A 25,081-nucleotide genomic window follows, 5' to 3' on the forward strand; every position below is an offset into this window, starting at 1 on the left:
ACTTGTATGAACAAAAGTCCGCGGTAACTCTAAATGTGTGAACACGACCTGTTCACGTAAATTTTACCGTACTTTCTGTAGTTTCGTAAATCCGGTATGAAAAGGGCCAATGACTCTCGAGCGGGTCATTCGGGACTCAGCAATTGAAGTGGCGACCTTTTTTTAGTCAACACCACTAAATTTAAGTAAAAAATAGGAAAATGGGAGTCGGATGAAAACGATTACCTTTTTTAGGCTTGATCAACCAACTTTTAGATTTGGTCAGAGTGTCCTCTTTTCGCGATTCCAAAATCTGGTAACCCTTATTTATTCTAAACGGCGAGAAGTGTCATGCCGAATGCCTCACAACGAGGCGGCTAGTGAAAGCGTTTATACCCTTTTAACAATTCAACCTCTGCCCAATCTCCATCTCAGTCCATAAATACATGTCAGATTCATCAATTCGACGCAAAGTCATCACAACCGAACTTGATGATATATTTCTAGTGAACAGCTACTTCACCCGGAACAGCCATTGCCACATTTAGCGCTATGTATCCGCAACTGAATGTGACGACTAATTTTCATTTGATATATTTACAACAGTGCACCCATTGTTAAATAAATTGATACAGAGCCGGCCAGCGGTATCTTACTGAAATGTAAAGAGATCTGCACTCCGATCATATCAGCACTAATCCTTTAAAGCAGGGGTGTCAAACTCAAATTGCGTCGCGGGCCGAATTCAAGCCTTCAAATCGCCCGCGGGCCGGATCAATCAACTGATTCCAAAATGCAAACTCGTGTCCTTGCTTTTCAATTGAATACTTTATTATCAAGCAATACACGTATCATAGGGATTATATTCCAGCAAGTTGCAACACCTTCATTCGTAAAGAATTGTATTAGGAAAAATACGACGATTGTCCGGTTACAACGAGCCGATACAACAGTGGCGATAGTCGCAATCTGCCTTTAGCCACGCGTATGCGCTGTGAGCAATACAATATATATTTAACTGTAAACGCGGGCGTATGAATTTGGATCGCACATCGGGTTACTCTCCCCAAGCAGTGCGATCATAGATATAACTTCTAATAGTTCTAGAAATCCCCTGCACCGTCGAAAGCGAGCCAATTCATTTAAAACTGAAATAGCTGGCTACTTCAAGCGAAATTCACGACCACGAACGGACCGCCGATCATTGGCCCATGATGAAGGTTATCCCGTATTGACAAGATAAAATCATAACGGAGCAAAAGTAACAAGAACAGCATGTTGTAGCAATCTCATCGCGACGAGCCACAGTGCAATTCAACCATCAAACTCTTATTATAGATAACTAAGGTAAACCGTAGATGCGACACTCGCGAGCATCACGTAACGTCACGCTCCAATTATACTCTACGGCACTGTTGTTGTTTTGCTTGGCGCTTATGCAGCATGAGGCTGATTTCAGCATTAGGATGGTAATATCTATCCATGGGGTATGTTTAGCGAGTAGCTGCTCCGTATGGTTACTAACCAAGCTTATTGGATCCATGCTACACAATCTGTGCTAGGAAAACGAGCAATCGAATACAATTTTAAAGTCAATAAATACGGCTGCCCAAAGCGGATTTCCAGTATCTCAAGATTAAGTTCCTTGGTGTAAGGTGTCGCATTGAAAGTGATGACTCGGACGTGTAATAATCTATCCGCATTTCAGCTGACGCGGTCTCGATCCCTTCAAATTCTGTAGATACCGGTATGTTGCTTAACATGGAATCACGCCGTATCTAATAACAATAGGAATTTTTATTACTTGACAGACGATTATTTGTTTGAATCTAATTGCAACTGTTGCGACTTGGCCTAGACAGGCAGATTTGATTAAGACTACTCACTGCTGATCTTATTCAAGATCTGCTGAATAATGTACAATGATATGGAGGACAGGAGAGTGACGACAAGGAAGCAAGTGGCAACTGGTGATAAGACTCTGGAACCTAGTGCATTGCTCAGAATAGCCACAATACTACTGCCTACCATCTATCTTCATTCAATAAGTCTGTAATGGAATACGGCTGTCCCAATGCGGCAAGCAAAAGATTGATGGAAGTCGATGTGAATTTCAGTCGAAGCAGGTGATAACGCAGAAGCATTTCACGCATGGGACTATTTCTATGAAAGTTTATCAAGGATCAAATTTATCAAACGTTTTGCTCGGCACAATGAAGCTAATGAGTCCAGTCAAAGAAGAAGAAACTTTAAGGAGGAAAATTTGGTGCGTTGTGAGCAAAAGTCCTCAGTACATTGCAAGGGCACTTTCAACAACACACGTGGCCCTCTCGGAGGAGAACACCGCGGTTTGGAAATTGTAAAATCTGCATTGCAATTTCCAACCACGTGGCTCCTTCATTTCATTTATGAAGAGGAAGGCTTGGCCAAATATTCATATTTTAGAGGCAAACAAACCCAATACTGAAGTAGAAATGATGTTAATTTCATCTCAAACGCAAGTAAAAGTAGCGATTTCCAATAAGGCAAAAAGTTGTTATTCTAGGCTGAGTTTAGAAGTAGTCAAATATCATAACCATGCTAGTAAGTCTTACAAGTAGGTTACTTGAGTACTTTGAAAAAGTAGAAGTATTTCGTCACTATCCACCTGTTGGAATCTGCCAAAATATATCTGACTGTGACATAACCAACAGTTCATGTGTTTCTGTTTTTATGTGCCATATTTCATGATTTATTTTCTATATTTCAAATGAAGAAGGAAGCAATAAAATGCGATTTTACCAAATTTTTCTCACCTGGGAGAGCCTAACAAGAATTAGAGAACCGAATCAATGGTCATAAGTCACAGGAGTAAGGGAGTGTCTATATTTCCATCAAACCGAAATACATAACAAATAAGGTAGCATCAATAATGACATGGAAGATATAGCCTACACATGTGCAATACTAGGATAGGAATGAGTGATGAGACCTTCGCATTCAACTTGTCGGATCACACCCACATCAAACATGTTGTACACTGTCTCATCTGATTGTATAAATAGTCGTAAACATATATGATTAGAATAATGTAAGGGTTAAATAGGTTGACAGTAATGATATGACGACAAGATGAAGATTTTCTACATCCATCATACGACTGTCCTAGTGTTCACGGATATATGTTGTGACAGTGAATTACAAATGAGAGACCCTGAGTGGACAATAGATTTCGAGCCAGGTTACTATTAGATGCAGATAACTATAGATTTGCCCGTTGACAAGGATCTTGTAGTATGAGAGTGAAAATATTTGTGTGTAACTATTACCTTGTACAATTCAATGCTTAATGAGGGTAGGTGACAATCTGGTACGTAGAGGTGCTCCTACATCTGAAAGCAGATGGGCTGCGAATCCCGCGGGTTGAACTGCATGTTTTGAAAATACTGGGTGTCAAAAATGTGGCAAATAGAAGCCGCCTTACGATAACAAATCATCCAGTTAAATTATGTCAAATGTGAAAAATCATTTCACTGACAGCTTAAACGATGAAATGGACATTGCGCTGATTTTATGGAATTTGTGCTTGAGATAAATTCCAGCGGTGATTTGGATATCTGACTGTGGAGTTACGCTAGTCACTCCATCATGCAGGCATTCACAGAGTCTCTTTGGCAAAGCTGTGCAATAATAGATGGATCATCAATGATGTTACGTAGGTCTTATGTCACACAAATTTCACAACCTTTAATTTCATCCTCTTCGACTGGACTCAGCATCGTCATTTAGTTTCATTTTGTCGAGAAGAAACTTGGTCCTTGATAAATGTTCATAGAAATAGTCCCATGCATGAAATGCTTGGTGGGATCACCAGCTTTGACTAAAATTCGTACCAAAATCCATCAATCTTTCGGTTGTCGTATTCGGATAGCGTGATTCCATTACTGACTTCTTGAATGAAGATAGCTGGTAGGTGGTATGATAGTGACCCTTGTATAAATTTCATATCCAGCAACCACTTGCTTCTTTGCCATCATTATCCTCTATGTCATTGGACATTATACAGCAGATAACATGGTCAGTGAGTGAGTGAGCAGTGACTTTCAATCAAATCCACCTTCATCGGCCAAGTCACAACGGTTACAAGTAGATTCAAAGAATTTATCCTCTGTCAAGTAACAATAATTCCTATTACTACAAGGCGCGATTCCATGCTAAGCGGCATAACGGCATCTACAGAATTTGAAGAGGCCGAGCCCGCGTCAAGTGAAATGCGGTTTCTTATTCTGATTGATATTATACCAACACGTCATTAGTAGTATAATTACTTTCAATACGACACCTCGGAACTTCGGAACTTCTATCTATAGAGAAACAAGAAACACGCTTCGGGCAGCCGTATTTAATGGCTTCAAAGTTGTATTCGATTGCTCGTTTTCCTAGCACAGATTGTGTAGCATGGATCCAACAACCTTGGTTAGTAACCATACGGAGCAGCTACTCGCTAAACATACCCCATGGACAGATATTACCATCTTAATGCTGAAATCTGCCTCCTGCTGCATAAGCGCCAAGCAAAACAACAACAGTGCCGTAGAGTATAATTGGAGCGTGACGTTACGTAATGCTCGCGAGTGTCGCATCTACGGTTTACCTTAGTTATCTATACTCTTATTTGAAGAGCTTCTTGGAGGTACAGAACTTCAATATACAATTAAATAGTATATTCATATTGAAATGAACCCGAATATTTTCGGCTGACACTCGTCAGGGGTAATCGTCAGCAACAGTAGTATATACAGTATATATACAGTAGTATACAGTAATACAGTAATACAGTAATATACAGTAGTTGCTGACGATTACCCCTGACGAGTGTCAGCCGAAAATATTCGGGTTCATTTCAATATGAATATACTATTTAATTGTATACTCTTATTCAACCACAAGTGTGTGAATGGCGACAATGCCTATATAGATAGAATCTTATAACAATGTGGCGACGCCGCAACGTCATTTCGCCTTGCATTCCAACAATTATTAGCCATGACGTTAATCACTCAGAACACTCCTTCATCAATATCAATTATGAACGGCGAGTGAATTATCTTCCTCGTGATGCCATATTTTACATATTCGTGGGCTATATACTCAACCCAATAATAACATTTACGGTGACTGGACATGAAGAGAAGTAAGCTAAAATACCAATTGAATAGTATACATTCATATGAGTGGCGTCTCGCCCTATAAGGCAACTAGGGCAGCACTGCCCCACCTCAAATTCTGTTCTGCTACAATGGTTGACCATTTATAGACGCACAGCGATCAATATATACCTAAATCACTGCGAAAATCAAATTTTGGTTGCACTCTCGCTTGTAAATGCCTATCTATGGCGAAGTCTCTGCAGAAATCGTATCGTATTATCTTCTGTGTTTTCGCTTTGTAAATGCCTATTCGGGGCATGTCGCGGTAGTGCTCATAACAAGCTTCACCTGTCTGTTCACTCGAAGCCGCTCACAATCATGAAATGGTGATTTATTCTCTATTCATAATATTACCGAGCAAGCGGGGCAACTTTGCGTCCATGAAGAATTAGTAGCAAATCACGTGTGGATTAAGGAAAAGTTGTAGCACTGTCTTGCGATAGCGACCCAGCTATGACCAATGAGCAATGACCACCCCTCTGAGAACCATAAACGTCCCATCCAAAAAGCAGGGATACAATTAGAATAGGGAAGGAAAAGGGAACACCGCGACGGCGGACATATATATATCTTCATTTATTCATACCTTATATATGTGTATCGTGTATTACATCTGTTCTTGTTTCTGTGGGTTTTCCACTTTGTATTTTTTCGGATCACTCTGACCCTCCCTGCAATAGTATTAAACTGGTTATGGTTACAGCAATACAGGAATCTAATCCTCGCGTAAAAGTACTATCTACATTACTCAGTAGTAGCACAAGCATCCTACTTGATGTGGAATGAACAGTGGAGGCAATTACTTTTTGAAATATCAAAAGAAGACAAATTTGTGCTGTTGTAGTGTTAGGTCAACAAATTTTCAAAATTGTGTACGAACTCAAAATTATTTTGCACATTTCATTTCGTTAGTGTCGTAGAGGTTGCATTGTCAATAAACTTATGATTTGACATTTTAATTCAACCTTGTAGACCACTTTATAGGCATGGTCGATTGACTACTCATTGCGAATCATAAATCATCGAATGAAACAAATAGGTTGACATTGCGTACCTTTGTTTGTTTTGGGGTATTCATTAGGGATGGTGTGAACCTCTGAAAGGTTCAGGTTCGTGTGAACGTGAACCTTTTTGAAAGGTTCTGTGTGAACACGAACGTGAACCTCATGACGTCACGTGACGTCATATTGCTAATTTATACCCCATATTTCAATTAGGTGATTGCCTATATTAATCTACTGTACACGATACCGAGCGACGACTCGGGGCCACATAATAGCTCAGTACTTCAGTACATATTGACGTTTGAAACGTCGCCAAATGTATCAACTGGGGCAATCAAATGATATAATAATCCCATGAAATCAGTATCTTGCGTCGCTTTGCCAACAATTTCGACCTGATCGGACAATGTATTCGGCGTCTGAGTATTGCCACATGGATATTGAGCAGAGTGTAAAATGTGTTTCTATACTTGCTACCGATTAACGAGTTATACAGCAGTATAGCCAACACCCCAGTCGCACGGATTTGGTTTTTATGATACAGTATATACATATGTAGTCAATTGACCCCGTACGCCTGCTAGATTTTTACATCAGAAGACGATGTCAATCTCATTGATTGGTTGAATGGGGATCATTTGCTGACAAAATACAGTGTATATTTCGCTCTTGATGTCATGTGATTGCGGGTCAAGCTCACAGCACAGAGACACTAAATATGCACAGAGAGAGAGAGAGAGAGAGTCTTTATTTTCATCGAACCAAAATACATAACAAACGGCAGTGAATGTGGTACAGAAAATATGCGTGCACAGTATTCGGTATTAGATAGGAATGATCGATAAGACCGTGAAGGTCATCTAGTCTGATCACACCAGCATCAAACAGGTACACTTGACTTAGAACAGTCTGGCTGTAAAAAAATGTTTAGTTAGGAAAGGAAAATAGAAAAAAATTAAACAATGGTAGCAGATTATCAATGAAGCAATGTCTGGGCGAGGTAGGGCAACAGTGTTAGTGTAACGACAAGAGGTGATCAAGTAGGGCTTTTTTGAATCTATTATAAGGCAATTCACGGATATGTGATGGTAATGCATTCCAGATGATAGGTCCCGAGTAGTCGATAGATCTCTTAGTTAGGTTGCTATTGGGTTGGGGTAAGTAGACGTTTCCTTTAGACGAAGATCTCGTGTAATGGGAATGGACATGTTTAGCAGGTATGAAAAAGTCATCAAACACAGGAGGGAGACTATATTGGAAAAATATTTGTGAACAACTTTTGATACTTCGAAGCGATACAGTTCATCAACTCGCAAAATTCGATGCTTACGGTAGTAAGGCGATAAATTGGTACGTAAAGGTACAGATGAGATCAGCCGTATCGCACGGTTTTGCAGGGTTCGAATTCTGCACAAAAATGTTGTACATGCATTTCCCCATACTACGATTCCATATTGCAGATGCGAGTGGAAAAGAGAGAAGTAGATGGTTCGTAGTACTGATCCGGAAACCAAAGATTGGAGACGGGTCATTATTCCCACACACCGAGCTAACGGAAGGCTGGATATTTCGACCAAACTTTTGTAACAATACAAGTAAATTTTTGAGATTGTCAAGGGCATGCTCGTTTAGTGTTGAATGTTTATGCTGCCAGCCCCATGCATAGAAAGTTGAAAGTCAATAAATTTGAAACAAAGATGTTATAATGAAGTGAAAATTGCAATATATGAAAAAGGTTCACAGTGCAGAACCTACCAAGGTTCTGTTGTGAACGCGAACCTCAAACTTTCCGAGGTTCACACACAGAACACGAACGTGAACCTCACGTTCACACCATCCCTAGTATTCATGGTGTTCGTCGACTACTATGGTCATTTATACCAGGCCGATACTCTTCTTATTTTGCGTAACTGCTGACTTATAGCACGGCCCACCTCCAGGCTTTTGTAAGACACCGCTGAGACGGATGAGGTGGCGAGGAGGAGCCTAGGTAAACCTCCAACACTTCGGTATCGAAATTCGGAGGTCGACCTCGGTCGGACTCGAACCCGCACCCATTGGTGTTGTAGCCGCGGATTATACCACTGCGCGATCTCGCCACCATTGCGTACCTAAAAACGGGTGAATTTTTTAGTAGGTCTGAAATTTTTATACGGTCATGCCGTATCTGAAAGTTGACTACGTGGTATACATTGGCTCTTGTATTACTGTTGTTCTCGTAGTATGTGTGGATCGCGAGATGTTAATGAAACTCGGATTTGGGTTAGGATCTAACTAAAAAGCGTCATATTATAGGCAACACTGTCGGTATGAAGCAACGGGTGTGTTACTATCACTATAAACTGAACTTTAATACTGCCAGCTGACAATTGCTGCTATTAAATCTTTATTATCTATCCTTGCAAAGCTACTTCGTACGGACAAACAATTCCAACCAGAAATGTACAAAAGTACTACAAGTATAACGTTGTATGCAACAATGGTTAATTTAAATACTTGAGGGCGAAATTTTGTCAAAATTAGGTTTTGTAATCTCATTTTTTAGTGCAAAATCTCCGTTGTTAGGTAAAAAAATAATCGCCGAAGTGATAAGTAAATATGGTGTCTCAGGTACGCTGTGATATTAAAGCGCGACAAATGGAAAGACATGGGAATAATTTAATGGGCTTCATGACGTTTTAGCTGTTCGCTTCATACAGCACATCAATTGAAATACTCAATTCAATTCAATTTATGACTAATGATTTCATTATTTCAAGAAAGCCATACAATGAAAGAGGAAATTGTCAAAACGACTTGGAGTAGTCATCGATATCAGAGACCCACCAGGCCTAGGCGATATCTGAAAGGAGGCATGCACACTGAATGAAACGTAAAGGAAGATAATATAAAAGGAAAGGTGATAAAAAAGGTGTCATGTGTCATAAGGCGATATCGATATGTCAGATCGTGAATGATCTAAGCAGGCCGTTTGCTTTATAACAGTAACAGTACTATATACAATTGCAAATTGTATGCTTCCGCATATACTTCTCTCGACATTATTCGACAATCGACAATCAATGGCATACAGATATTGAATGACAAGGCAACATTGACCAATACTACAACGTCTTACAAACGCCATGGTGACTTTCTAAATGTCCACGACATTACCGCAGCTAAACGCTTTCAGCGCAAGTACTGTTTAGTCTCAGTAACTTAGGTTTGATTGAGTACAAATGTCCGGCGACGCCATCTGCGTAGCGATAAATTGCTTATAGCGCAAATTTACGTTGATATACCGTGTCGTCATGCGCATCACTATTTTCATTGCCCGCATTTCGCGAAACTCGGAATAATAAATGAGCTCCATGTGAATAACGAAAATGCTCGCTGCTCATGTGTAGATGCAGTATTGATTTTACGTCTCCGGCGCGCGTTATTCAGACGACTCTCTACCAAAGCGTGCAGTGGGTCTAGCGTTAAGGTTTACCGAACAATCTGTGGTTTTAGATTTAGTACAGTCTATCATTTGCAATGTATAATGGTGCTTTGCATTAATAAGCAGACAAGTGGTGTCTTAGCCAGCGATATAACTGAGCGCTACCACGTTCATGCTATTATAGATAATATATTTCCGTACTAAGCCTATATAATACACCTCCGATTTGGATTCCCAAGTTAACAGCTTCCTACAGGTGATGCACGTACGGGATGATCCGATTTTTCTAGATTTAATCGCTATGGAGACTTTTCTACAGGTGGCTTTGCTCAATGACTCAACGTTTGATTTCTCAGACCGCAGCCGGATTTTGTGTATACTGAGTCATTTAAATCATATCAGAGTTGGATTAATCCTGTTGAAGTAATCCCCAAGCGACGATGCTACTACGGCCTTACGCTTACTGTAAACAACTTGTAAACGCCGAAACCAGCGCTACTGCTTGTTCAGAATTCGCTTGACTGTCAGGAAACATACATCAGTTTTCATAGGTTTCAGGCGTTATCGCAAATTCACGCATTTTCTTGGTGTAGGTAATTTGGAACATAACTGTGCTGAAAGGTAAGAGCTGGACAACTGCACTCATATCAAAAGCAGCCAAGCATCTTATCTTAACTTTTCGTAATAGTTAGTTCACTTGCTATATCTTTCGTTAGATATCTGAAGCTGAGAGAGATCAGTTTTCGTAGCTTTGCACATTTTCTTGATGTAGCTAATTTGAAGCACTATCATGGCTGAATTTAAGTGCTAGAAAACTACATTCTTATCTAAATCAGTGAAGCATCCTGTTTTAGCTATTTGTAATAGTGAGTTCACAAGTTCTTTCTTCCGTCATATATCTGAATCTGAGATAGTTCAGTTCCTTTGCAACATAACATAAAGCAAGGTAATGTACAATGGATCGGATGAAGTATTGCAGTCCAGTCCAAGCATACAGTAATCGATGCCATCGAAGTGAAAGCAAGAGTGATGCGAAAATATTCCACGCTCGTGGTAATAACGAATTATAAGCGACGGGAAACCTCAGTGGTTGCACCACTGGCCTCGCATATCAAGACATCTTGGGTTCTATTCCTACTAGTTAGCTAGCTACACCCCCCACCAAACCCATCCGCTGGTGACCATAGCCAATCATTCATTCATTGGTTTATTAATATTTTGATCAGTTGGAAGCAGTGAAAGGATAGTATGGAGTCAAAACGGCTTGTAGTCCTTCAGTCAGACACAGGGTAGTAACCAAGGCACAAGGCTCCGAGTCACAAGTCAATCTCACTTTTATATTTTTGACTCGAGTCAAGTCGAGTCATTTTCAATTCCCACCGAGTCAAGTCCGAGTCCAAGTCAGCGAACAGAGGATCGAGTCCGAGTCATGGTATTATGACTCGAGTACGAGTCCAAGTCATTGTGTTGACTGCTCAGTTTCCAGTTAAAGTCTTCCTAAACCCACTTTTTTTTAACTCTGTTTGGTGATATTGAATGGTTCGCATTTATAATATATCAATTTTCCTCACTTTTAGCAGTTTCTGGTCGCATTTTCAAGCACCAGTACCAACAAACGAAATCCCAATAATGTGTTGGCTTCGAAATTACAATGAAATGTCGGTCTTCGCCGTCTGAATCTCGAGTCAATGACTTGCTTCGAGTCATGCGCAATGACTCGAGTCCAAGTCGAGTCAATACACAGATTGACTCGAGTCGAGTCGAGTCATTTCCGTATTTTGAGAAAATGACTCGAGTCGAGTCATCCGAAAATCGTGACTCGAGTCTGACTCGAGTCGAGTCATGACTCGAGTCATTACAACCCTGGTCAGACACCTACCTTGGTCTCGCTCAAACATGCAGATAAGAGGCATGCTCACTGCCCAGTTCGAAAGTAACAAAAGATAACATGAAACGGAGATGCAATGAAAATGGAGTGGCATGTGTAGGGCTGCAGTTTAAACAAAAATCATTTTAAAAGAAAAATTTGTAAAACTAGGACATTATTTAAAACATGTATTTTATCGTTTTTTTTAAGTTCTGACGTCAGGAATATTCTATTGTGATCTCATAGTGGATTCACATTGACCATAGGAAATATAGGGTAAATATATAGCTCCTTTGATGAAATATCTTCGTATGCTATAGCTGTTGAACCGACTATTTTGAGGTTTCCAACCATCCAATATCGTATACATTGGCTATATCGGGTGATAATCGTCCGTAGGCTCATACATGTTCTTCGGAAAGTATTTCCCTAATTATGGCATAATTATACAACTTCTAAAAAAACACAGCTTGGTTTTTTAAAGCCTTTGTTTAAAACACTGTTCAAAACATATTTAAAACAAAGTGTTTTAAACAACAATTTGTTTTAAACGTAACCCTAGACATGTGCCAGTACAGACGAAGTCGATATATCGGATCGTGGCGACGGAAAGGGCATCCGATGTAATAATGTCAGTCAAATTATTGTGCAAACCACTGACCACTAATCCGCCGTGATAACCCCGCATTCTCTAGCATGAAAAGACTCTGTTATAGTAGCGAAAGATATGATTTTACGGGTGATGGTGAGAGCAGCTTTACAAAATGATTTTTTGTAGAAGCTGCCCGATATTCATTAGTAACAATAGGTATCGACAACTTTCGAAACCATATGACACATACCCATTATCCATCCATCATTGAGGCGGGGTTGATCGTCATTGCTATCGCGTGGTCAAAAATAAATTTGGATTCAGGGTCGCACAGATTATATTGCTCAGTGATATGCCGATGGACAAGGAAGACGATATTATATCCCAAAATTGCTGTACTCTTCAGCAAATTTAAGTAAACGAAATTATAATGATGCTTCAAAACCTGAGGTACAGGACGAAATCGTGTATTTCCCCGATCTCCACCATATATGTATTGTAGGAGGTTTACGGGTATGTTACCCAATAAGGTAAAAATGGTGGTATGCGAGTACACGGAGAGTAGTAGACAGAACCTACTGCACCCCTGGGATGCATTTACATAAGAATCGGTATATTTGCATCGTTTTCGCCCACGGGAATGCGTATGAAAGAAAAATGTGGTAACACAAAGTGTCGGTTATTTGGTTTGCACCTTGGTATGGTGGGAATCTGGTAAATGCACATATCTCCCAACCTTGTATTTACACACTTACACAGTGCAACAATCCTAAGACCATTGTACCTTGAGTATAAGTAGTGCCAGTAGAAATGCCTACGTGATTACTTGGGACCAAAAGTGCTTCGCTACCGAGACTTTGGGAACTTATGCCGTAGCGTGCCATTTAGTAAATGAATATCCAGCCTGTTATGTTGGTAGTCTTGAAAGGTTGTCGTTCCCTTGCACTGTACTGTATATTTGCTGACTCGTAGACCTTCCTGGTTGATTAATGACGCTGCAATGGACTCGATTGTATGTGCGGTTAAATTAGCCAGACCAGCTTGGATTACCGCTGATTGCTTTGGACGGCGCGAACCCCTAAAAGGCTCAAGTTCGTGTGAACGCGAACCTTTCAAAGGTTCTATGTGAACGCGAACGTGAACAAGAACCTATGACGTCATGTGATGTCATATTGATAATTTCAACCCTACATTCCAGTACAGTGCACGATACCTAGTGTCGACCCAGACTATACATTATGCTGAAGTAATTGCTGACTTGTAAACACCACCAAATGTATCAACTGGAATAATCAGATGCTATAATAACTCCACAAAATTAATATCTTCGACAAGGACTTGCAAGGGAATATAAGATTACGTGTTACAGGCTAAGGCTAGACCGGGCAATGTATTTGCTGTCTGACTATTCCTACAGTCCAACCAGAGCGTAAAACGGGTTTCTATACTTGCTACCGATATTACCTCATAAACAAGTTATACAGTAGCCAACACCCAACCACAGGGATTTGGCTTTTGCGATACAATAAATATATCAACTCAAGATCTAGATTTTTTACTTTAGACCACAATGTATCCTTCATGTCAATTTGATTGATCGGTTGAATAAGCATAATGCGCTGACTGCATGTAATGTATTTCGTTTTTGATGTTTGGTGATTACGGGCCGAGCTCACGGCAGAGAGTCAACAAATAATCACAAACGGAAAGCTGAATATTTCGAGCAAACTTCTGTAACAAAGCAAATATTATTATTTTTAATTTGCAGAGTGGATGCTCGGTTAGCGTTTACTTCTTTTTTATGGTGCCAGCGCCATGCAGAGATTGATCCGAAGTTGAAATGCAAGGAATTTCAACCAAAGATGTTATAATGACGTGACAAATTGAAATATATGAAGAAATGGTGCAAAGTGCAGAACCTATCAAGGTTCGTTTGTGAACGCGAACCTCTAAATTTCCGAGGTTCACGCACAGAACGCGACCGGCAACCTCACATTATCACCATCCGAGATGTACACTGTACAGCGACAATAGAGGTCCATTGTCGAAATTTATGAAGGCTAATAAGTGATGCGTGACCGGTATACTGTGCCTCCGAGTTAACTCAGATTCTGCGAACAATTTCCTACGATATGAATTTAATTGATTTGTGATTCAGACCAACACAGCGTCAGCGTCAACCAGTGTCATAATGTTAGGGGTGACACAGACCTTTCTGGTACCTTATACCGTAGATCAGAGGTAGTCAGTAATTAAATGCTTCTACTTGTTAAGAACACTCAAGTAGCTGTTGCTTACTTGTAGTACTTCCTTAAGGGTTATGAATAAGACTACTACCACTTCTATTTAACAGTTCTCAGTTTTCTAGATAAAACTAGACATGGAATACTTACTCATTGTGTTGCTTTCTTTGAAGTCCCCATAGGGATTCCACTTCTACTTCTACTTGTAATTGAGTTGAAATTAACGAAGGTAGTACGAAGTTACGTAATGGTGGAGCTTCCAGCTTCTTGAACGGTAGCTCTTGGGTTCGTCCCCCGACCGAATCAGACTAAAAAGCTGATTAGTAAGATTGGTATCCATGTCTTTCCCGCTTGGCGCTTAGCATTACCGGGATAGCATGGAGGGGTGGTGCAATACTTACAAAGCCTTACACGGCTATTTCTGCACCTTCGCAGTCCAGCGGCATATGTACAGGTACACTCATGGTATGCATACAGGCAGATCGTGTATAGGTCATATCTTGAGTCGGTGTATATACCGCAAAACATAAAGGACAAAAATAGCAGCGTCCTTTTCTGTCCCGTCCTGTCCTGTCCTGTCCTCAATTCTGCTTAAGTACCAACGGAATTACTTTGACCCCTCCCGCCCCAGATCAATGAATGTTTGGCCAGTTTCTGGAATGAATTGCAGGACATTCCTTGCATCGTTACGTATCTGACCTGGGATTAAATCTAATTCTCTTTAATCCGTCTGTTATTGTAAATCATTGCAGTACAGACTTGGCGTGGCACATGTTCAGAGGTATACGTCGACTATATTGGGTGCAAATCGTCCGTAGGCTCACTCGCTCACACTAAATGTTTTTCGGGGGTATCTAACAACACTTCGTTTAAAACATCTTTGCAAGGTCCATGCTCGTTTAGCGTTGAATTCCTTTTATGCTGCCAGCGCCATGCAGAGGGTGTTCCGAAGTTCAAATTAAAAGAATTTTAACCAAAGATGTGATAATGACGTGAAAAATTGAAATATATGGGGAAAAGGTCCCAGTGCACGACATGTGTTAAAAAAGTGTTTTAAACAAACTCCTTTTTAAATTGTGTTTTCTCAGTTTTTAAAACGCCGCTTGCAAGTTGCAACTCAAGATAAGTGTCATATCCGAAACAAAACTCATGTTGAACAATCCGATCAAACGTTCAGCTTCACAAGAACTTTATTGAGGAGATTGGTACGTTGTGACAACTCATTTGCTGATGCTGGAGGCTTAGGAATAAGACTGACCTAGTCTCAGCTCCGACCAAATAATTTGTAAACCGATTCAATGTCCTCAATCGCAATACTTGTTAACGTGACTGCGTTCAAAATCCTTCGGGGTGCAGTATGTAATGAGCAGTGCAGTTTTTGGCGATAGAAACACCTGCTACCTGGTAATTAATCGAGTCCGTGCAGCATTTGTTCGCCTCGCAATCTTCTCAGCGTGATACATTTCGCGCCTGAACAGGATGTATTTGCTGTCGACTGTGAATGCTGTTTCTTGTTTGATCTATTCCGCTCCACTTAACAGGGCAGTCCTTTGAATATCAGCGGCAACAGAGATGCAGAGTTTGAGATGTAAATAGTGGAGACGATCTCATTACGGTGATAAAATTAGATGTAATTGATTCTCGATCACTTGCTTTGATTGCAGCGTGAGAGTTCCAGTGTAAGGGTCGATTGGATTGGAGACTAGACCAACGCAACGTGTTGGTATGGCTGCATGGGCAAGTGAGGTTTACTCAAAATGTTCCCAACTTTATCGACTATTATCCCAGAGCATTGAAAAGATAGAATTATGGCTTTACTGTAAGCAACTGGAATCGTTCTAATCTGTCATGTTATAGGTTGAGGGTGCGAGACTACGGATATTATAATTTAAGCACTACGACATTCGGAAAACCTGAAAAATAATATTGTCATTCGTGAATATACACTACGCTCCGTTGTCTTGTGCCTTTAGGGATAAAAACAAAAGGATGTGCATATATCTGCACATTACAGGCATATATGTTTCGGTATCGCAGAAAATGAGGCAGACGTGCATGAAATAGACATTCGATAACAATATATATTCCATGATATCGGTATTTTAGCCTCGATTGTTGTGGTTGCTCGAGTTGGCTTGGTCATTGTGGGCGTAAGCGGGCAATCGAGTATACTCAAATCCTCGTCGAGTTCTAGTAAGTTAAAACGATTCTTGTTTTGGAGGGTAGTCTAATTTAAATTATAACGAAGGCAAAAAGTGTGAATGGCGTAGAACTTTTGAATACAGAAAGAGGTAATCACGGCTCACAGAATCTGAACTCGTAGAACGCACGCGGCCAACCGTAGGTCGTATTTTGCGGTCCGCGGTTGGTTTGAGATTTTGGACAAGACACGTGATAACCCAACGAAACTATTGATTTCAGAAATAAATACATTGATTGTTAGCATGGTCAGAGGGAGGATTACAATATACTCCTCGGGGACAAAACGTGAACAAAAGTCGTGTTACAGGAAGTGTTTGATTAGGCAATGTAACTTATTGGCTAACGTCAACGAAGTTCAGAAATCAATGTAAACGCACATCCATGACGCCGGCATCAGGCAGACGAACATGATCAATTGATCTGAGAATAACTCACAGCACTTTTAATGCAATATCAACTTTTTATCGCTGCTAAGAATCGCCATAATGTATAACGAAAATCAAGTGCTCATGATATCTTATTTCTAGACCGTTATTCTTCAACATATAGTAACTAATACTTATATTGTTTGAGTTGGAGAGGAAAACCGTGTGTTGAACGACGCAGTATCGTGCAGAACCTTTGCGAAATGGTATAACATGTTTATATTCGATATTGCAATATTGTGGCCCGCGACGCTTACCACGTTGAAAAAGTAACCCTTTTCGCATTTTAGTCGGTGACCCTTGATATTTAGTGTTGCTCTTCTAGACAGCGTGTGAACTGTGCAATTGTCTGCATGCGTTCGCGTGTATCTATCAGAGATGAGCATGGAATAGGATTAGGTTTTGAAAAAACAGGATTTGTGAAATTTTCTCGGATTTGGATTGGATTTGGATTAGACATTTTTTCCGAACGGATTAGGATTTGGATTGGATTTACCTATTTTCTGGCAGATTGAAATGTCGTGTGGCGAATGGCGACAAAATTTATTCAGATCAGTTATTAATGTACTTATGGTTACTAAGTTATCTTGAATCAAGTGAATCGTTGGTTGTGAAAGAAAATTTTCGAATCCCTCCATTGCATAAATTAGTATTTTTTCTGAATTTCCAGTTGGAATCGGATTAGGATTGGACATGGACTTGATTATGAAAAAGTTATGGATTAGGATTTGGATTTGGGTTTAAAGGTTCGGATTTGAATTGGATTAGGACATAGAAATTTCAAATCCGCTCATCTCTGGTATCTATAAGCCATGTTTTTCAACATTATGCTGGATCTCTGTGGTATTTATATTGATCTGGGATTGGGACAGCTATAACCAGGGGCTCATATCTGAAAGCATATGCCCTGTCGATGCCATCCGTCGGAGTGACACATGCACTATCGCACTCGCAATAATGGATTTAAGAAAGACCATGTGGCTACTGACAACATTTAGTTTTACTTTGGGGCAGAATTTTTGCGGTTTATGTAACGACGGTGCGTCTCAGAGAAATCGTAATATCCTTCCTAATATACAGATTTGATTGATGGTTCCCCGAGGTTTTATCGCCTTTCGGTCCCTTGGGTAATCAACGCTATTATGCGGCCGAATTCCGTTACGTTCGACAAGAATGTTTAATTAGATTGAGTGATCCTTGTTGGGTATAATTAGTCACGTTGGGATTAAGAGTTTTGTCGCCGTGGCGCATTCCATCATTTACGTTGCATCTCCAAAACCTTGTGCGTATTATAGTTAGTAACCGGGTGGTGGCTAGTGGAATGTACCAGTATCAGATTTTCAAATGCAGAGTGCCTTGACATGCAGGCAGAGGTAGTAGGGGCGGAAGACACATTCATAATTCAGGCTTTTAGCAGACTAAAATCAGTAGTATCGGTTCGTTACCAGAGCACACTTTCAGTTGAAACACAAGATTTTGTCTTCAGTTAGGAAATATTAATCATAGCTATATTGTTTTCTGTATTTGGAATCTTACAACGAGTGTTGAAATTCTAAATGCTTGAAATTAAAAACATGGCGTCAACAGGGCTTTCTAAAGTTTTGTACCCGAGACGCCTATTGTTCACATAACTTTTCCCGCCACAACTCGGAATAAAAATACTCTAGTTCAGTGCTTTTCAACCTGTGTGACGGTTCGCACTTGTGCGAACGAAAAAAATTGCAGTGCGAATGACGAAGGTGGTGCGAATGGTGCGAATGAAAATCCGGGTTGAGTGCGAATGAAAATCGTGAATAATTGTTTATTTTTCTGAAGTGGAATAATTCAAATAAACCTAATAGGCAATTCAAGGGCAGTGTAACTTTTGTGGTTGCGACGCAATTGTAACTTGTTTAACTTACGACGCACCACTAATCGTAGCTCTCACAAGCCGTGAGTGAATTAATACTTTCGCCCTATAATTATTGCGTAACCAAAAGCCTGGTTTGGAAGCTGCAGCTACACTCACCATGGTGTAGTGGCTGACATACAATATATCAGCCCGTCTGAGCCTGTGACAGGCGGGTAAAATGATGTCCAGTTGACTTTCTGCTTTCTTTCGCTAATTTATCATCATATTTTCGTAATAACTATTCGATTAGCGCGAGGCACGAGGATAGTAGTAAATACCATCATTAGAGACTCACATTTGCAAGTTACTGTGATGTAAATTTTTATTACTTCAAGGATTATCAAAGTATGGACCGCAAAGGGTATAAGTTTGGGTCGACACGGTGCCAGAGCTATTCATGATAAGATTTATCCCAATGGCTTTTTTCTGGAAAACATGGACGAATACCGTTGGAATGTAGGGGTGTGCAACGAGCGATTTCAGGCCTATGAGACTAATTCATTTCGAGGGCAAACCCTTCTGCGTCGGGGCACATGGAGACGTAAAGTTCTGGCTATCATACTGCTGATATAATGCTGTGCCAAAAGCATAAGCGGCGAAAAAACCTTGGTCAAAAAAATAACCGATGCTAGATGGCCAAACCTTTCGACATGGATGTGCTCCGTTGTCGGTACGGAATAGTCCCGTTCTTGTAATTTGATTAGACGGTAGTACAAATGCGACACGCAGAGGAATTTATTCATCCTAATTTGAAATCGCGTGCGTCAGACATATTTTGAGAGCTGTGTTGAGTAGAATTGTGGTGTGCGAGATCTGTAGGTCATACATGTCCGTAAAATCGTAGCAAACTACTGTAATATTAAAAAATGAATTCCTTTTCATGGATGAGGCTCGGGTCGCGAGATGCCACAAAATCTCAGATTTTAGTGGCAGTGTAAAATGCTGCTTTAAGGTTATTAAATTCTTATGAATTCACAAGTTAGATTGAGCCAACCAGCCAAACTGACAGTATCGTAAGTTTATTTGTTCTTCTCATATACTAGCGAGACAGAAAATGAGAAATCGAAAAAAAAAACATGGCACAAGTTGGAGCAACGTATCATAAGGTAGTGAGCTCTAAGTACCTAGTCTACTTGATCGTTTTGGACCTTATTTTCCGAAACATAAGGCAAATGTCTCACCCTCTCGACAAACTGGAGTCTCCGGGATCTTTGTCACAGCTCTCAAAAACTATTTCTGCAAGCAAGCATTTTAAACTCGCGACATATAGGGTGTATTTTGGATAGGAGTGCCGAACAGTTTTTAAGACCTGGCCACTCAAGCACTAGTAGACGTTCTTGTGCAAAACCGAACAACTTGTTTGGCCGAAAAGGGTTTTAAGAGCTTCTTGGAGGTACAGAACTTCAATATACAATTGAATAGTATATTCATACTGAAATGAACCTGATTATTTTCGGCTGACACTCGTCAGGGACTGACGATTACCCCTGACGAGTGTCAGCCGAAAATATTCGGATTCATTTCAATAAGAAGGGTTTTAGTCAGGCCGTGTTATTTTTGGCATTTCAGGAGCCAGATGCCAAAACTGCCAAAAATAAAAATTTGAAAATGCCAAAAATAAGCAATTTTTGGCATATGCCAAAAATAACACGGCCTGCCAAATAGTGTATTTCGTTCATGGTGTTGTGTTAACAGGACCGCGTTACAAGCGAGAAGAGCGTCTGTGAAAGGCATGTTTCTTAATCTGGGTCCAACCCACCCATTAGGGGTAAAAGCATGGTGTCCTAAATGGTGTGGGCACAGCGAGATTGAACGGCTGACTTCATTTGGTTAACGTCATACTTTCCATTTGTCCAAAGGCAATTTTACGACCATTTTTGACCGGCTTGTCGAGCGTAAATTTGATAAAACGGGTATCAATGAGAAGCTGTCGCAGTACTGATTATTAAAATATAAATTATATTCTGCTCATGGAACTGGAACCCCCAAAATCAACCACGATTTTTGCTTTGTGATCGAGTTGAACATTGTGACGCAACAAACTGTTTGGCTATTTCTGAGCTGTATAGTCTCGTTTTGCCAGACAGTCTTGTTGCGTCAATGTTCTTAAACAAGCTAACCTTCCTAGGACTCTTCCATGCGAGTTGGTAATATTAAAGCCACCTGAAGTGACAAAAGTCCTCCGAAAATACATCGGTAGACTGAAGGAGAAATGATAGTCGGGCTACTAAATAGAATGCGTTGAGAGACAACACAGGGATCTCCTAGAAAATGATCGGGAAGAAAATTCTTTCCGCGATGAGATCGATGACACTGGCGAAGTGATCTCTTTTCATGATGCATGGAAGGCGGTTCGGCCCTCCAAAGATTTTGAAGCTCTAAAAACCTTTTGTGGATAACTGGCAACATTCTTTCCCTAAACGGCTACTGTTGAAGCCGATATTTCCCAGATTCGCTGGGCGAGAAATGAATTTAGGAGAAACTTAGCTGACCTGAGTTTGGAAGCACTGTTACAGTGCAAACGATTTAAGTCTATTCAACAGCTATAACAATCAGCTGTTTCGCGTGTTTGTTAGGCTTTTTTTCGCTTATTGGCACCGATTCCGATGGATACTGCACATTTTGTGGTTTCGTTTGATATTATTAACCTATGAAATCGTTAGGTTTTTTCTTCTTCTTATTGTTTGTTGGCACTGATTATACGAGGATGCTGCACATTTTGTGGTGTCTTTTGACAAACTAGCCCAAATAAAGCGTTTTTGTGACTAATTCAAGGCTGATACTATCTATTTAGAGGTCGATGCCAAAACTGCCAAAAATAAAAATCGAAAAATGCCAAAAATAAGTTATTTTTGGCAGTTTTGGCATGTGCCAAAAATAACACGGCCTGGTTTTAGTGGAATAGATGATATCAAAAGGAGCGAAAAAAGTTACCTTTTTAATGAGGACACTTTATAGCTTAAGCTACATAGTAGCCAATTTGTTGCGCATCTGAACAAAATGTTGTTAAGTAACTTCATCTTCTTTTTGCATAACAATTTTCGGTTAGTTTGTGCGAATGAAATTTATTTTACAAAAAAAGTGCGAATGGAGCTCAAAAAGGTTGAAAAGCACTGCTCTAGTTGTTATAAGAATCGTACTTTCTTCATGACAGACACGAAACTGACTCTCACTCTCTCACTTTCGAAAGTCAACTTCAAACTGCTAGCGATGGAAGGCAGTTTATTTTCGTCCGCATAATCGCGGTGCTTTGACGATTAATACACGCAAAGTAACACTACCAATTTCCCTCCCCAATGCTAGGACTTTAGCCTACACCCGATAACATTGCTTATGATAAGTGCGTTCGAAAAGACTGATAATAAACGTTCGATAGGTGAATATTTTAATAGTATGACGAGTGGTACTTCTTTCGAAAGTGGCACGTCGTCTGCGATCCGGGAATTTGGCATGCGACCCTCAGATTGGTATTGTCCTTATATAAAAGTCAGCCATGCGCTCAGTATCGTTTCACTAATGCCACAAATTGTCGTAAAATCTGACTACAATGCAGAATAAGTGCGCAGTTCATATAATAATCTGGGTCGCGTCTAATCACATTTACGGCGGAATTAGGGGCCAGAACATTGTGCTGTTGTGTATATGCTTTCGAATCGCTCGAATATGGTGACTTTTAGCCGTAGAGACTCTGCATTACAGAGGTATCACAATGTCCTACACTTCAAGTACCTTTACATTGTTTTATAGGTGGTTTTATGTGAGTGTTGAGCTATCCTAGCACTACTCTCAGATTTCTTGAGAGCTGGAACCGAAGAATGGGCACGTCTCAATCGAAAAGGCGAAAAAAATCTGGTGAGTACCGAGTAAAGATTTTTGGTAATATTTAAACTAACCGCATGGAGTCGCGAGAGGATATAGCTAAATATTTCTGCAGGTGTGGTGAAGGCGGGGTTATCATAGCCCTGAGTAGGTATAGTAGAAATTGCATCAAAGCTGATTCGAATCACATGCTGAGAATTTGGCTCGAATCGAATCGAGTCACCGCTCTCAAATACTATTTTATTGATCGAAATTTACATCGAATTGAAATTCAAAGCGATTTGCTTAGTGAAACACATAGAACAAACGAAATAATAAAATATTTATGGACCCTACATGACCAGTGGCATTGCTTCCAGACGCGGAACGAATCTTTTGGAAGACGTAAGGGTAGCTGGGAATTGCAGATATTTATTCGCCTGATTTGAAAATCAACAAAAACTTACCAGTTGAATGGATTTGCTCAAGTGTAATTCTTCACTATTCAAATACACCGCCATGCCTCATCATTCCTTGTCACCGTATTTTTCATTATATGGGAGAATTTCTATTTGATTAATGATCAGTTCCTTATCCATTGGATGAGCGTATGCGCGATCGATACCTTTACCTTCATAATTTATGATCGAGGTTGATGGCAACAACATTAGCATGATTGAGCATAATACATGGGTGCGTTGAACGATAACAAAATTTAAGTGCTTTTGTGCATTATTGTTTCCAAGGATCCCAGAGTGAGAGATCGACCCATACCAAGTCAATTACCTGATATAACTGTACACAGTGTACAGTGTACAGTGTGGTGGCTCTTGGACAAGACACCCGAGTCAGACTCAAGTCGTAAACTCGACTTGACTCGTGTAATTTCATTAAAAATAGAAAATACCTCCACTCGACTCTAGTCGATTTGTGTACTCGAACAAGTCATCTGACTCGACAAATTCTACATGACTTGTTCCTGTCTCACATATATCTAGTTCGACAATAGAAAAATAGGTTTTGAATCTGTCTTTAATCTGTTTGAATAAACATGTTTCGAGTGGGAAAATAAGTACAATATGAATCCCAGACCATCGATATCACCCCAATAGTTTCACAGATGTGAGTTAAACCTGACTGGAACTCTATACTGAACACTAAATACTATGGCTTGAACTCGGACTCGAGTCTCAACATTAGGACTTCACTCGATGTTAAATTGAAGATTACTCAACTTGACTCGAGTCAAAACGACAAAAGTCCAATTTACTTGGGACTCTGGACCTTTTGACTTTGTTACAACCCCGCTTTAAGATTTCCTTCTCGCGAAAACTAATTATCGAATCTGCACATAGCAGGGGTGGTCAGACCACTATCATGCTCAACCGCACATCAAAAAAACTTAATTTTGAAAAAGTCCTTACACAAAACATCAAAGGGACAATTTATTCATTCACAATGAGGCGTGGGCTACCTAATAATGATAATATTATTGTGTGGTTATGGTTTAACTGTGAGTCCGCACCGCGAACGCAATGCATATGAAATTGGGCTGACGTGAAGATATGGCGGCAGTGCGTAGCGTTGTCCAAGTTTGTGTTTGTCGAAATTGAGTGATGCCTTAACCTGATAAATTTATTCCGCCATGAAATTTATCGACTCGACAACAGTAGTTTATTCTGGTGAAATTAAAATCAGTCGAATACCTGTTTTGTCAGGTACGAGTTATGGGGTTAGGAACTTTTTTTCCAGATCTCCAGCGTAGTGAAACGTTAAACTTTAAGTTTTTGCGATTAGGGGCGGGCAACTTCTCCTGTCTACAGGCCGGATATGAGAAAATGAAGTACTTGGCGGACCAAATTCATGAGTCGATACATGTTTCGCCGATTTATCTACACATACAAGGAATAATCGTATCAATGAATGTTAACTTCAAGTCCATTAAGCATTGAGACCAAACACAGAATTCAATGAATTTATTGGCGAAATATCCCTTGAATTCTTTAGGACATTTGTGGTCGATCAAAGCTGTCAATAAGTTAATTAAACGCCGGTTAAAGCCTTCGTAAATACTGCACGTGCACGTCAGTCAGATTAGAACGCGGCATTGTGTTGTTAATGCACAAGGTCGAAAATGTTGGTTCGCAAATATATGTAGACCCGTACAAAACAAGTAGTTTCATGGCCATCTTTCTCAGGTTGGCAAACTTGGATTCATTCAGTGACGCATAAAATTTGTCAATGCTTTCAAATTGGAATTTCTGTTTCCAGGTAGATTCACATTGCAGATTATTCAACGCTTGGTGCAATTCTTGATTTCAAGGCGTTCGATAAGCCCGGTTTATCCTAAATTTACCAAGATATCAATTCATTAGGGTTGAGTAGGCCAACACCGTAAATGCCGAAAATGCAAGTCTTCTGGATTGGACGAACTTATGCGTAAGCTCCACACTCTGCCAATCAAAAT

At 40.1% G+C, this 25,081-nt stretch overlaps 1 protein-coding gene and 2 long non-coding RNA genes across 3 annotated transcripts in view; 2 read left to right on the forward strand and 1 right to left on the reverse strand.

The window, feature by feature from the left end:
- The first annotated feature begins 1,319 nt into the window (after positions 1-1,319).
- Positions 1,320-2,671, forward strand: LOC145445101 (uncharacterized). The gene is made up of 2 exons (XR_013916885.1): positions 1,320-1,726; positions 1,791-2,671. It is a non-coding gene; the product is annotated as an uncharacterized LOC145445101 (long non-coding RNA).
- Positions 2,672-2,830: 159 nt separating this feature from the next.
- LOC145445098 (uncharacterized) lies at positions 2,831-4,633 on the reverse strand. Its single transcript, XR_013916884.1, has 2 exons — positions 3,704-4,633; positions 2,831-3,638 (listed from the first exon to the last, which is right to left on the reverse strand). It is a non-coding gene; the product is annotated as an uncharacterized LOC145445098 (long non-coding RNA).
- A 17,919-nt stretch (positions 4,634-22,552) lies between these two features.
- The window catches only part of LOC145445108 (uncharacterized), a 141,388-nt gene continuing 138,859 nt past the window's right edge, over positions 22,553-25,081 (forward strand). The window contains exon 1 of the mRNA XM_080323260.1: positions 22,553-22,668. Within this exon, the coding sequence (XP_080179386.1) occupies positions 22,632-22,668 (37 nt within the window). The 5' untranslated portion in view covers positions 22,553-22,631. The remainder of the gene's footprint in view (positions 22,669-25,081) is intronic.

This window comes from Botryllus schlosseri, chromosome 1 (genome assembly GCF_051294905.1).
Source record: "Botryllus schlosseri isolate E-star chromosome 1, Bs_hap1, whole genome shotgun sequence".
NCBI classification, from domain to species: Eukaryota; Metazoa; Chordata; class Ascidiacea; order Stolidobranchia; family Styelidae; genus Botryllus; species Botryllus schlosseri.